The sequence below is a fragment of the Orbicella franksi genome, chromosome 13 (genome assembly GCF_964199315.1).
Source record: "Orbicella franksi chromosome 13, jaOrbFran1.1, whole genome shotgun sequence".
NCBI lineage: Eukaryota > Metazoa > Cnidaria > Anthozoa > Scleractinia > Merulinidae > Orbicella > Orbicella franksi.
The window spans coordinates 16,962,001-16,974,764 of NC_138157.1; the positions used below are offsets into that span (position 1 = coordinate 16,962,001).

Genomic DNA, 12,764 nt, shown 5'->3' on the forward strand with positions numbered 1-12,764 from the left:
ACACACTTTAGCAGGAATTGAAGAGAGCAGCTAATTAGATCATCTCTATAATCCTAAGTTTCTGGGCTGACATTTGCAACGTAAGTATATGGAATGTTTTGCATTTTTGAGTTAATATTTTTGTTGGCCTTTATTTTAAGGTAGCGATATTTTTTAAAGAACAAGGATTCAATGAGTTTTTTGGTATCATTAAAAAAGAGAAGAAGTGATTCATCGCTTTGGTTTGTTTGACATTGCATTACAGCAGGAGCTACGGTGACAGAATAAAAACCTTCATCCTATTGGACAAATCCACGACTAAACAAACTGTTCTACATGAATAAAGAATAACATTTTTTGTTAGAAAGATAAATAAGTGTACATAACAAATCCATTGTTTCACAAACTTGTTCTGACCAAAATTTTCCTAAACAAACAAAGGAAGTAACAAACCGTGTAGTCAGTAAGTCAAGGAAAGAGAACTTCTTGCAGAGTTTAATTTCTTGCTTGGAGAATTTAACGATGTAAGTTTGCAATTGCATTGAATATTCTTACATTTTCTCAAAGGTTTTAATGTTAAATCTAACGTTAATTTCTCTGCCCTACTGTTTAGCTTTGTGTACACGCTCAGACGACCCAGAGGCTGAGTTTATTCAAAGGTATATGATCTAGTGTCAACTGAGAAGCATGCACCAATTTTTCAAAAAAAGTACGTCCCCAGATTTAGAGAAAATGGAAAAAAAAACTTTAAACTCGTACACCATAAACTATAGCCAGGGTAAACATACTGAAACATTAGATCACTTGATTTTGGGTAAATTAGTTGGCTAGTTCTATCAACGACGGATAATTTAGCAGTATGAGATTTTAAATATATCAAGAAGACTAAAGTAATGTTCATAAATAGACTTATTTCAAATGTTTTAGTTCTCTTCGATATCTTTAGGGTGGTCAGGTTATTGTTTTGTCTAAAAAGAAAAATATATTTCCGTTATAAATATTTTTCCGTTGTAAATTCACTTCGTTACCTTATCGTTACCGTTCACATCTTTGCTGTCTTTAACAATATAGGTTGAATTGATCATTTGTAAATTTTAACTGTTAGCAGAGAAATGACGTGTTTATTAACTGATAGCTGAGATCTGAGATCTTCAAAAGTGATTCATAGCTAAGAAACATTCTGAAAAATAAATTGAAAAGAGCCCCCAGAGTCCTCATTGAGACCTTAAAAATAGCGCGAACGGGATAAAACTACGATTCGATTACCAGACAGTCTCATTTTAGCCCGTAGAAAACAACCTAATCGTAAAGTACACTAACCTCAACAGAAACAAAATTCGTAAGTTTGAGCCAAACTTCTGTGATAAACATTGTGTACACTTCAGTGAGCCAAGATTAACGTCAAAGACGTTCTACTTCTATAATGAAACACTCATCTTAATTTAAACTTTGGAACAAGAACTGCGCTTCCTTCAGGTTTTGATAATGTGTTTCATTTTAGAGTAGAACAGACGTACGGCAAACAGAAGGAACTTGATAATTATCCAGAGTCTGTATTTGGACTTTGAGTCATTTCAGAAGTACGTGTTAAAACCTTTTATTATTTCAGGACTTGACTTCGGAGTGTAAAAAAGAAGGGTTCTTTTTATTATCCGAATTTTTTGATAAAAGTAAAGCTGCCTTTCGGCTGAGAAAAAAAAAAGCTATAATGGAATTTTATCCAATAAACAAAGGAAAACAGGAACAACTGTGACTCGCACTCGTTCGTGAAAAAAAGAACTATAAACAAATAAATTGACTGAGCAAAAGGTACAATTATAACACGCGTTCTCATTGGACAAACAGCAGAAAGCAAACAGTTTTAGCGAATAGCTTTGCTTGTGAAAATGTACATTAGACTTTTGCTATGTATGCGTTTCATAAACTTGTTCTTACGCGAACCTCACACCGACAAACAAAGCAACAAAGTTTGCCTGACTAACAAACAAGGAGTTCATTTTAATTCTGAACGGAGAGGCGAAAGGACTGTATAAGTTTAAGATGTAAGTTGATTATTTTTTGGATTCTTTCCTTGTTTTAACATTGTTCAATCTAACCGACTCGTTCTTCTCTTCCCTGTTTAGCTTTTTGTTCCACTCAGACGACACACTGGCACTGAGCTGCTTCAAAGGTAAGTGATTTCATTCATTGCACGTCTCACTAGAGCAATCATGTTTTAGCTTTTAATTCATTTCTTCAAAACCAGCGTAACATAAGTTATCAGTGTATTTTAACTTTCGTCTTGGCAGAAAACACAATGTAAAAACTAAGATGAAACAATTTTACAAATTTCGAATGAGACAGCTTTTGCAGTTGCGCTCATCAGCTTAGTATCAACACCTCTTAAAAAGTCAGTTTATTATTTGATACATAACGGGACTAAAATCGCATCAGCGACGCTACTTATATTTCAAGGTGAAACGCATCAGTTTAATCGTTGAGTTATTTGGCTGTAATATGTTCGTTGAAAGATATGTCTTTTGTGCAAAAAAAAAAAAAAAAAAAAAAAAATCTGTCTATAAAGTCTCTCCCACTGAAGACGTGTTTCCTTTCGACAATTTTATTATATAACAATGTTGTATCACTAGTTTTCATGGCTTTGAAGGAAAGTGGCTATCATTACTTAGCAAAAGATCGGAGCGAGTGTTTTCATATAGATTCTTATTTTTGCTCTAATAAAAACTTAACTCATCGTCGAATAATGATTTTTTGATATTTCATCAAAGTACTCGAAAACAGAAATAGAGTTACAACAAATAAACAAATGCATGGGAAAATTGAAGTTTTCGTCACCGTGCACTTCGAAAAGATGTTTTCCGATAGCCGGATACTTGTGTTCAGCAATGCGTTAATGAAGGTGTCGGGCTGTCTCCACGAGGTTACCTTTTAGTGTTGCCATTTTGCAATCCTACTCGTTCCTTAAAATCACTCGATTTTTAACGATTTGTGTTTAGAAAGTAAGTTAAATTAGAATTGTCTGGATAATTTGTACACGTTTTTACCATCAATACAGTTGGGTTTCTAATTCAAAAAGGATCCTTAGAAAAAAAAAGAAAGCGTAAAGTGATAAAAACGTAAGCCTTTTCGTCACTGTTGAGTTTGTAATTAGCTCTTATTAACCGAGCTGGAGGTCTGTATGGGAGAATCTTGACCGAGGTCGTAAGTACAGACCGAACGCAGTGAGGTCTGTACACACGACCGAGGTCAAGATTCTCCCATACAGATCGACTTAGCTCAGTTAATAAGATGTTTATTATATGGCAAAGAAGAAAACGTTAATTCGTTTAATGTAACTGGTTTGCTGACATTTTGCCGAAATTTGCTGGTCCTCTTTACTTTTTTTTTTTTGTCATCAGACTTTTTGGCACTTCCATAAATTATTGAAAAGAAAATAAAAGAAGATGGTGAACATTTTTGTATTTTAGTTTGCTACTTTTTCAACGCAAATTGAAACCGGTCTAGATGTCGGTCTAGATGGGAAAATCTAGACCGCGGTCAATATCGATTTCAGCCGATCAAATTCGTGAATTCGGTAGTTCCCAGTCCTTGTGAGACACAGCCATATAATAAATGTTGGATAAGGACTTATTGACAGTATCCGCAAGCTTTTTCAGATATACTGGTAACCTTGTTCATTCACGCGACGAGAGAAGGTTGCCAATGAGCTGACGGTGTGGCAGATATATTTCAATAGTAAATACATGAAGGAAAAAAAAAAGGTTCTAAGACTGTGTTAAATTTGTCCAAGTGTCACAAGCGCAAGAAAAATTAAAGACGACCCAACGCCTTAAAGCAAGGATTAGAACAAAAGGTTCAAAAATTCACTGAAGCCAAGATTATCGCCCTCTGCTCATTAAACGTATTAGTACCGTTATCTTTTTTTTTTGAAACCGTTCTAGGCAAAGGTCTAAATCATCTTTAGATACATTTTCAAGGAACCTCTTACTCAAAAATGGAGGAAGTTGGCTCGTTGTCGTTGCGCATTTCATATTTTCGAAAAGTTGTTTTGGTCCACAACACGTACACAGCTGTTCTAAAACGCGATTTAACGTGAAACTTACCAGCACAAAACAAATTGACATTAACGTCAGATTCCGCGTCATTGGTCAGTCTAGAAATGATCTGACCAACGTGAGTGCGTTTGCACGTAATTTGCTAGTAAATGTGTTTCAACATGAATCTTCATTTGTCGGCTAACAAGATAAAATAATACACTGATAGCAGTATCATTTTCATTAAGATGATTGCTGCCACAGTGGAAGGTAGGCACTTAATCGACTAAGCTGTACAGTCATTTTTTTGCCTTCTCTGAGTTAGTTAACACTAAAACGAATTGAAGAATCATTTCTTTCTAGCGCAATTCTTACTTTTTGTTTTACAACTTCATTGAATTCAATGTTACAAAATCTCTCATGGACTTCCGAATACTTCATTCCTGTATGGCTGAAAGAAAAGCAACACGGAACCAAACTGAGCGCCCATAACAGCTAAAGCAGCTCTCGACAGTCACTAGCACTCAGCATCTCTTGTGCTATAAAAACCAATAATATAAATGTAGGCGTCATGGTTTTATTTTGTTATTGGCGATTAGATTAAGAACTTTATCCATTTCCATGGCCTCCACCAGAGTAAAATCATTTCTGCGCTAATTTCCAAGCATTGATATTAACTCAGAACGATCAGAAAAGAAAATGTAGGAAAACTGTGAAACAGTAGAATAACTGACTAGAGAAGTTTTCTAGAAGGCACAGGATGAACTGTAAGTGTCACCGTGAACATTCTTGTTTTACTTTTCTGACATTTATCTCTACAGGCTAAATGATATTAAAGGGAAAACCTCGTACAGAGAACTTGCTGATCATGTTGTTCCTACTTCTTTTTCTGTTGATAACCTTGGCCTCTGCGACCGCCAATAATGTCAGCAGCAAACCATGTGACAACAATGTGAGTAGCTCCCTCTTTTTTTCTGAGTTAAATTAAAGGAGAGAAAAAAGAAGAGAAAAAAGGAAGAACGAGAAAAGTGAAGATGATATTATCGTTTCTAAACATCGATCATTGCTGTTGACCAAATACACGAAGACTTACATCAAGGCACTTCGTGTCATTTTATTATAGCTGGGACCTTCACAGAGCTCAAAGTGCTGATCTTTCTTCTGGTACAGGTCAAAATGTGTTACGGGGGACAACCAGGGACAAATGGCATCCCCGGTATGCATGGCATGCCGGGTTCCCCTGGGGCACCTGGCCGTGATGGAGGCGACGGAGCCAAAGGAGACCAGGGCAGCCCGGGCAGGACTGGGTCCCAGGGACCATCCGGTGCAGAAGGAAAAAAAGGAGATAAAGGAGAGTCTGGGGCGCGGGGCCCCACCGGTCAAAAGGGACAGCGAGGAGAGAAAGGTGGAACTCAAGGATCGCCTCAGCTTTCCTCGCACATGAACTGGAAAGAATGCACCTGGAAAAAGGAAGACAACAAAGACTTAGGTGTAATCCAGGCAAGTGATTCACAGCATGAGTGTATAATGTATTCAACAAAGTTTTGTCATTTGTTATTACTATGAATATGGGATAAAATTTAATCGTTGAACAGGTCGGAAGCTGTAGGTTTTTGTCGATCGTGCTGGCATAATTTTTGGCATAATCTAGCAAATCGACCATAATTTTTAGCCTTAATCTATATTTAGCTCTGCTAGCACAACTGTGGCTTTTCTGCCTTCACGAAGTGATGTGATTTCGTTTTGAATATGTCTTTTTACCTGCTCTGTTTTTAAAACTTCTGTCACTGTTGTCTTCGGGTCGCCTATTTCTTGGTCTTAGGCCTCGTGCAGACGGGTCGATCAGTAGTGAGCTGTCTGAGCATAAAGATCTCAGGTGGCGTCCTCGTCGTCGATCTCAGCACTTCCCAAGTTCCAGTTCAGATAGTTCAGCAGCTTGCAATGTCATACCGAGAGTTTCAATCTTTTCGAAGCGTTCATTGAAACCGTCATTAAGAGCGAATTAACCAATTCATACCCCCACCGTAGTAATACTGTACAAGGGGGGGGGGGAGGGGGAGCTCAAGGAGGTTGATGTACCCCTCCCATAGGTTTTTCGTTCTGTTAAGGCACAAATAAATACATTTACGTAAAATTAGATAGCCCTGAGCCTGCTCTACAAGGTGATATTATTTTTGTGAATTATGACGTCATTTGACCCGCCATCTTAGATCCGCTTTCTTGGATTTCACCATTTTCTCAAAAAGTCAAGAAATAAAGGAAATTAAGGTGGCTCAAAACAGTTTCCTGTTTTTTTGAGACTTATGGAACTAGGTGCGATTTTTCACGCTTGGAACTGTACTCTTTTGAATGGCTGTGCAATCCCTTTAAGGTAACTCTCCACTGTACCTTTATGCTTAAATCACAAATGAAGGTTGCACTGTTCCGATACATAGCAACAAACTTAACTCACTTTTTACCATCAATTACGTTTATCTTAAAAAGTAAGTCGGTGACCCTGGGTTTTTGTTCTAAAAATCTTTTTCTTACCCATAGAAGGGAGAGGGAAAATTTTAAAAAATTCGGTGGAGTTGATTTTTGCTGGAAATTTCCACGTTGGAGTAATTTCGCACATACATTCCGCTTTTGCTGTTGAATAATTTTTTGCATTAAAAAGGTAGGATCACCGAATCAGCTCTGGAGATATTAGCTTCGTGGTTAAGGACTTTTTTGCGCGTGTTCTACGCGCAAATTAAAATCTCGACTTTGCAAGATCGATCCTTGCGCACGCAAGAAGGTGGTCAGTAAAGGCCACAATTCCACGCGAATAGATCAATAGTTAGATCGGCGAATGGTGTTTTTTTTGTTTTTTTTTCGCTGTTGTCGTTAGCAGCATAAGCGGTAGAAGAAGAATGCCATAAATGCCCGAAGGTGAGACTGGCTTAGTAAAAAGAACGAAGAAAACCTGAAGAGTAGTTTTTTTCCTGCTGTTTTTCTAAAATGATAGCCGACGTGATCAATCGCAACATCGACATCCCAATTTTCGTTTACGTTCCAGCACAACGGTTAAAAGAATGTTTTCCCTTTGATATTGCCTGAGGGATGGATGTTTTTGTAAGGTAAAAATAACGATAACGCAAACAGCTTACGAAACTTGATGGAAACAAAGTTTTACTTAGTAGGCCTTGCGCCGTCAGGTTTGTTTTGATTTTTGAAAACTTTAATCTCGCGCGCTATCTCGCGACCCCTCGGGTGATAGCGTGATGCCTCACGCTGAAGGGCACGCTAGAGCCTAGGCGTTTCACGGAAACATTACTGTTTTGAGCCACCTTAATATAAAATCAAGCCAGGATGCTTAGAAATGTAGAAAACGGCGGTTCCCAACGATATTATTACTTGTTTTTTCTTTATTCGCCCTATTCTGTCTTTACTTTGCTTAAAAAAAAACCAAGTAGCATAATTTTGATGCGAGGAGCATAATTTAGAGAATCGGGCAAAATTCGGGCATAATTTTCAAAAGTTTTGAGCAGTGCTAGGAGCATAATATGCCAGTTTTACGAGCACAATCGACCAACGCCTAGTATGCTGCGTACTTTGATTATTATTTTCTTTGACCCATGCAGCCCTCACCTGAAAGGGTAAATTTCCTACGTACTCTGGAGTGGGTAGCTTTTCATTGACAATGTCGAGTCCGGTTTTGATCAACAAGATTTTCAGCTGACCCTTCTCTTCCCAAGTTAAAGAAATGAAGTGACTTATGAAGGTCATGTATGTTTTTGTGTCAAATTGATATGAATGTTTAATTTATTCTACAACAGTCCTACAGTGTTTCTCGTCCCTTCATTGCTGGAAGTGATTTTCTAATTTCACTGACATTGATTAATGCGATTAACTGCAGAACTGTGAATTTATGAAGAACTTCACAGACACTGCCCTCCATGTCTACTTTGCTGGTAACCTCAGGATTTATGGATGTGACCACTGCTGTAGTCGTTGGTATTTCACCTTCAATGGCGCCGAGTGCAGCTCTCCTGGCTCCATTGACGGTGCCTTCTACATGAGAATCGGCAAGAACCACAATCTTCTTCGTCACCGCCATATTGAAGGTCACTGTAATAACATCCAGAAGGGAAAGGTGCGAGTAGGATTCTTGATTGGAAAATGTGGTAGCATCAAAAATGCTGACGCTCTGACAGGCTGGCATACAATGTCCCGGATCTTTATTGAAGAGGTTCCAAAAGCTCAGCAGTAACCACGTTACACGTGTTGATTCACTAAACTTTCTAGAAAAACCACGATATAGTAAGAAAGTTGCACTGCTGTAGTTTTAGAAGCACTTGTATCAGCAAATTTGAAACTGTTGTATCAGCTGAGAAATAAAGTCCAAGAACATTATTCAAAAGCTGTTTCTTTTTCAGTCTAAAGTCCCCTCGTAATTAATTGACGAATTTCTAACACGAGTCAAACTAAGAGTATGCCTTAAGCGGGAACAAGCACTTGGAAATAAACAATTAATGAAAATGTACATATTAATATATAAATTTTCTTTTTGGTAACCCAGAATTGAACCATTTCGTTCAGTTATTGAATTAAACTCAAAATTCGATGATCGCTTGCGTCTTAGTCAGCCGAAAGCCTTTATGACGTCACATCATTCACCTTTAAAGCCAACGTCAAACTCTCGCTTGTCTTTAAATTTTGGGTCAGCAAGACTTTTTTTGCTATGCTCTGTTGTTGACTTGGCAAAGTGTTTGTTTTCAAGCTATGACGAAGGTTTTTAAGACGTCATTCAAATTAAAACATATATAAAGTATGGTGCGTCCAAGAGCTGCCTTTTTTTTTCTCCGCAACATTTTTTCAAGATTTAATGATATACACCAAAATGAGTCTCGGGTAAATACTTATCTTGTCTTAAATATTTAAATACTTGAAATGTGAGATATGGCACAGGTATTTCGTGATTGTCGAGTTATGGTCTTCTTTATATGCGATGGAGACATCAGTGATGAAACTTTTTGAAACTGGATGAGGCTGTTTAAGTCATGGACATGGTAGTCAAGATTTTGAAAGTGTATCATTATTTTTATTAACAGTCAAGAAAAATTCCTCCTGAAAAGTTTTTGTCTTGCTTCCCTCTTGAAATTTTTACATTTTGCCACATTGCAAGCCATCAAAACGATTTTTTCATGAGAAAGTTCCTCTATTTAGCCATGAATAGTACGATAGCTTCTACTGTACTGACAAGTCCTGCTCGTCTTACGTTGAATGTTGCCTCACAGGTGCACTTCAGCCGGTCAACAGACAATCAAGCAATTATCACGGGGTCTCATCAGTTCAAGCGTTAAACAAACTCAGTCACTGTTCTCGTTATTAAAATATTGACTCAATGAACTCTATACGTGAAAGTGTTTGCTCGATCCCTCTCATTTTTTAATTCTCAAGACATCCTTGCTTGATTCCAAGTATTTGTTCTGGTTTCTGAATTTTATTAACAATTACGAAGACTTTCGATAATATGTTAGAGCTTCTACAATATATCGATAGAAGAATATTTAGAAAGATTCCTTGATAATGAAGAGGCCACGTTTAAAGAAATCCTATAAGAATTAATTATGCATCATTTGTCTCATTTTTGTTTTTTTCTTTCGGACTTGCCTCTATTCACTAGTTAATCAAGTTGTTTTTAATAGAATATAAACTAATTAATGTTCAAATATGACGTAAAACAGTCCGAGCTCGAGAGGAGCTTCTTTATGTCAATCATTCAAACATCTAAAACAGAGTTCGTGTTTGCCAAAGGATAGCGCAGCAATTGAAACTGAACAATTGAACGATACGAATTCGGTTGAAGCAAAAACATTTCCCTGTGGGTAGACTAGGTAGAGCGTTGTCAAACTTATCTCGATTTCAGAATAGCTTGACGTTTTGATAACACAGCAAGCAAACCAAAAATTGCCACTTTCGTCGAAATGTCCGTTCAGTAATGAACTATTAAATTTCAGAAATAATAAAACCAATATGAAGCTTTCTAAATCACGAGTACAGTTCAATGTATCCACATCAAAGAAAAAAAAGCAAAAGTAATACCTTTCAGAAAAATATTTCGCTTCGGATATATACTTGATGACTTGCATTTGTAAACACCACTAGAGAGCAAGTAGTCAGGGATTAGTATTCTCAGCGGCTACTCACTGAAATGTAGTCCTCAGGCATATCTGTGTTCGTTTATCCATCAAATATTCTCGCTCGCGCGCGATTGTCTAAATTCGTCACGAGACTGAATATACCCCTATCTTTACAACAGAACAGAGCACAGTCGAGGCTTCTTTATTTGTTTTATGATAAAGAATCCAGCAATTTCCCCACGCATGCGGCTGAATTTTCAAATTAAACTTTATTTTCCAAACGAGTAAAAGTGACGTCAGCGTGCTCTGTTCTCCGATAAAGCACGCTAAAATAAGCCAATCACAATCCTTGTTATAATTGTTCAAATAATTACATTAGCTAACGAGACGACAGCTGTCAATCACAAGCTGGACTTCAGCTGAGTTTTCAGTTTCGAGTGGCTTTCGAGAGAAGAACGATGCCTTCAAAGTTCGCTTTTTAGTTTAACTTTTAAATAAGGATCTAAAAGTTTTTATTCCAGAGGAATCCGGTCCCATTGTGGCCCATTAAAGCGTGCACTTTTCCAATGGAAATTGCGAAACAAGGAGCTCAAAGCTTGCGGATGAAAATGCGAAATGCTGAGTTGAATTTGAAAGAAACTTTTGCAGCCGCTTGCAGCAAGATTGCCCTAACTAGCGTCAAAGTTCCCACTGGTTCTACGCCAAGTACAGGAGAGAATATCAGAGCAAGCTTTCAACTGATCACTTTGTCCTTGGATATTATCTGTTCCCCGAAGCTCACAACTTTCCTTGGGCTCCAATTTGTCCTCGGAAAACTGTTTGCTTCTTGAAACAGATAATTTCCGCGGACAAATATCTGAGCATATTTTCGCGCCAAATGGAGGCTTTTATTAATATATCATTACAGGCTTGTGGCTAATACATGACGGTGACGTAAGGAGCAATATGTGCGGTCAGTCAGCGAGGATTGTAAAATTATTCATGGAGATTTATTTTCTACCGTGATAGAGCATTTTTATTGTCTACTCGCTTTGATAAAGTATCAAACTCTTCACGACTCAACTCTGACGTTATTCTGTCAGATCTGACGGAAGTTTTTTCAGTTGTATTGTTTTTTTTCCTATTAACATCTCAGTGTTGACGACAACAAACGCTCAAAACAAACAGTTGAAACTAAATAATTATATAGAGTAAAAATTGTGTTAATGCAATTAAATTTCATAGTTGTTCATTGCAATTGTTAACTGCAAGTCTCAATTTTCTAATGACTTTATGTTTTGAAGTTAACAAACCACACAAATCCAAATTCAAATCTTTCATTGGATTAACGGAAGAGTTATAGTAAACAGTCTTGCCAGAAGTGTCAGGACTGAACTAAAGTTATTAAAAACAATGGATTCCATTTCAATGCCGAACTGGTAGGGACAAGATTCTAGTTCGAGGTTTGAATATGAAGAAAATATTTGCAAGCGCGCGGTTCGATGTATCCATATGAAAGAACAAAAGACTTCTGGAAGTGTTTACGGGTATGATCGGTGTCGCTCGTTTATTTTTCGTTTAAGTGTATTTTCATGTCTTCTCTATGTCAGTAAATGCTAGCTTAGCGAGCGGGTGTTCAACTGAATTCATAATTCAATTCGTCATAAACACTAAAAGAACGATTTCAGTCACTAACAAAATGAGCTGAATCTTTACATGCATTTCCTCGTGTTTTAAATTTCGTTTTCTGCACGTTGGCCGAGTTTCGCTTCGTTTTTCGTTTTGCTTTTTGTTTGTAAGTTGACTGCTTTTAGTGAGGCTTTTCCTCCCATTCAAAACACGTGAGACTATAGTTATTAGATACTAATACAAATTCAGATTTTACGATAACTGCAGAAATTCTTGCGCGCTCATTGGCTAATTTTTATCGTCAATAAGCGGACAGACACATGAATTTTAATTTATGCGATGCGTCAACGAGCGAGTGCGGACAATTTGCAATTTGTTATCGTAAAAAACAAATTGATGTCAGTTTTTAATGCGTCTGTCCTGTTATTGACAATGAGTTCGTCATAAAATTGTCAAAGTAGTCTGCGGATCCACTCGGCTATCGCCTCGTGGATCCCCAGCTACCTTGACAATGTTATGACGAAATTCATGAACAATAACAGAACAGACGCATGAAAAACTGACGGCAATTTGTTATATAGAATAGGTCGTTTTCATGTGACGTCATCATTTCTAAAATCGAAAACCAAAGAGCCACGAAAGTTTTTATCCCAGTCAGGCATATGAAGGGGTAAATTTATATCTGTTTACAATGTTACAGCTCTATAGTGTGCTTCGTTTGAAAACCAGCGTATTTTGAATTTCAGAGTTATGGCGGTGCGTGACACAAAGCTACAATCGCATTTGTCATAAAAATATATGTTATTTGTGGGCTGGGAGGTCCGTATAGTGAAAAACTGTGACCGAGGTCTTGAAAATGCTGCCCGAGGCCGCAGGCCGAGGGCTGCATTTTCAAGCCCGAGGTCACAGTTTTTCACCATACGGACCGACCCTAAGCCGCCAAATAATGTATTTATTTTTTCCTGGGGTAAATTGGCTTACAAATGGGTTTGTTTACGCAACTTTGTCATTGAAACTGTATTGAATTGGCTTACGGGCCGTC

The 12,764-nt window shown here is 37.5% G+C and overlaps 1 protein-coding gene across 1 annotated transcript; it reads left to right on the forward strand.

Annotated features, from left to right (window-relative positions):
* The first annotated feature begins 404 nt into the window (after positions 1–404).
* LOC145466552 (uncharacterized) lies at positions 405–8,370 on the forward strand. Its single transcript, XM_081450268.1, has 5 exons — positions 405–688; positions 2,103–2,149; positions 4,832–4,962; positions 5,181–5,510; positions 7,888–8,370. The coding sequence occupies exons 3-5, from the start codon at positions 4,837–4,839 to the stop codon at positions 8,239–8,241; spliced, it is 810 nt and encodes a 269-aa protein (XP_081306394.1). The 5' UTR covers positions 405–688; positions 2,103–2,149; positions 4,832–4,836; the 3' UTR covers positions 8,242–8,370.
* The last annotated feature ends 4,394 nt before the right edge of the window (positions 8,371–12,764 follow it).

Coding starts and splice junctions, on each gene's coding strand:
- LOC145466552 (XM_081450268.1), top strand. CDS start 4,837: ATGATATTAAAGGGAAAACCTCGTACAGAGAACTTGCTGATCATGTTG. Junction 4,963..5,180: donor GCAAACCATGTGACAACAAT/GTGAGTAGCTCC, acceptor CTTCTGGTACAG/GTCAAAATGTGTTACGGGGG. Junction 5,511..7,887: donor AAGACTTAGGTGTAATCCAG/GCAAGTGATTCA, acceptor GATTAACTGCAG/AACTGTGAATTTATGAAGAA.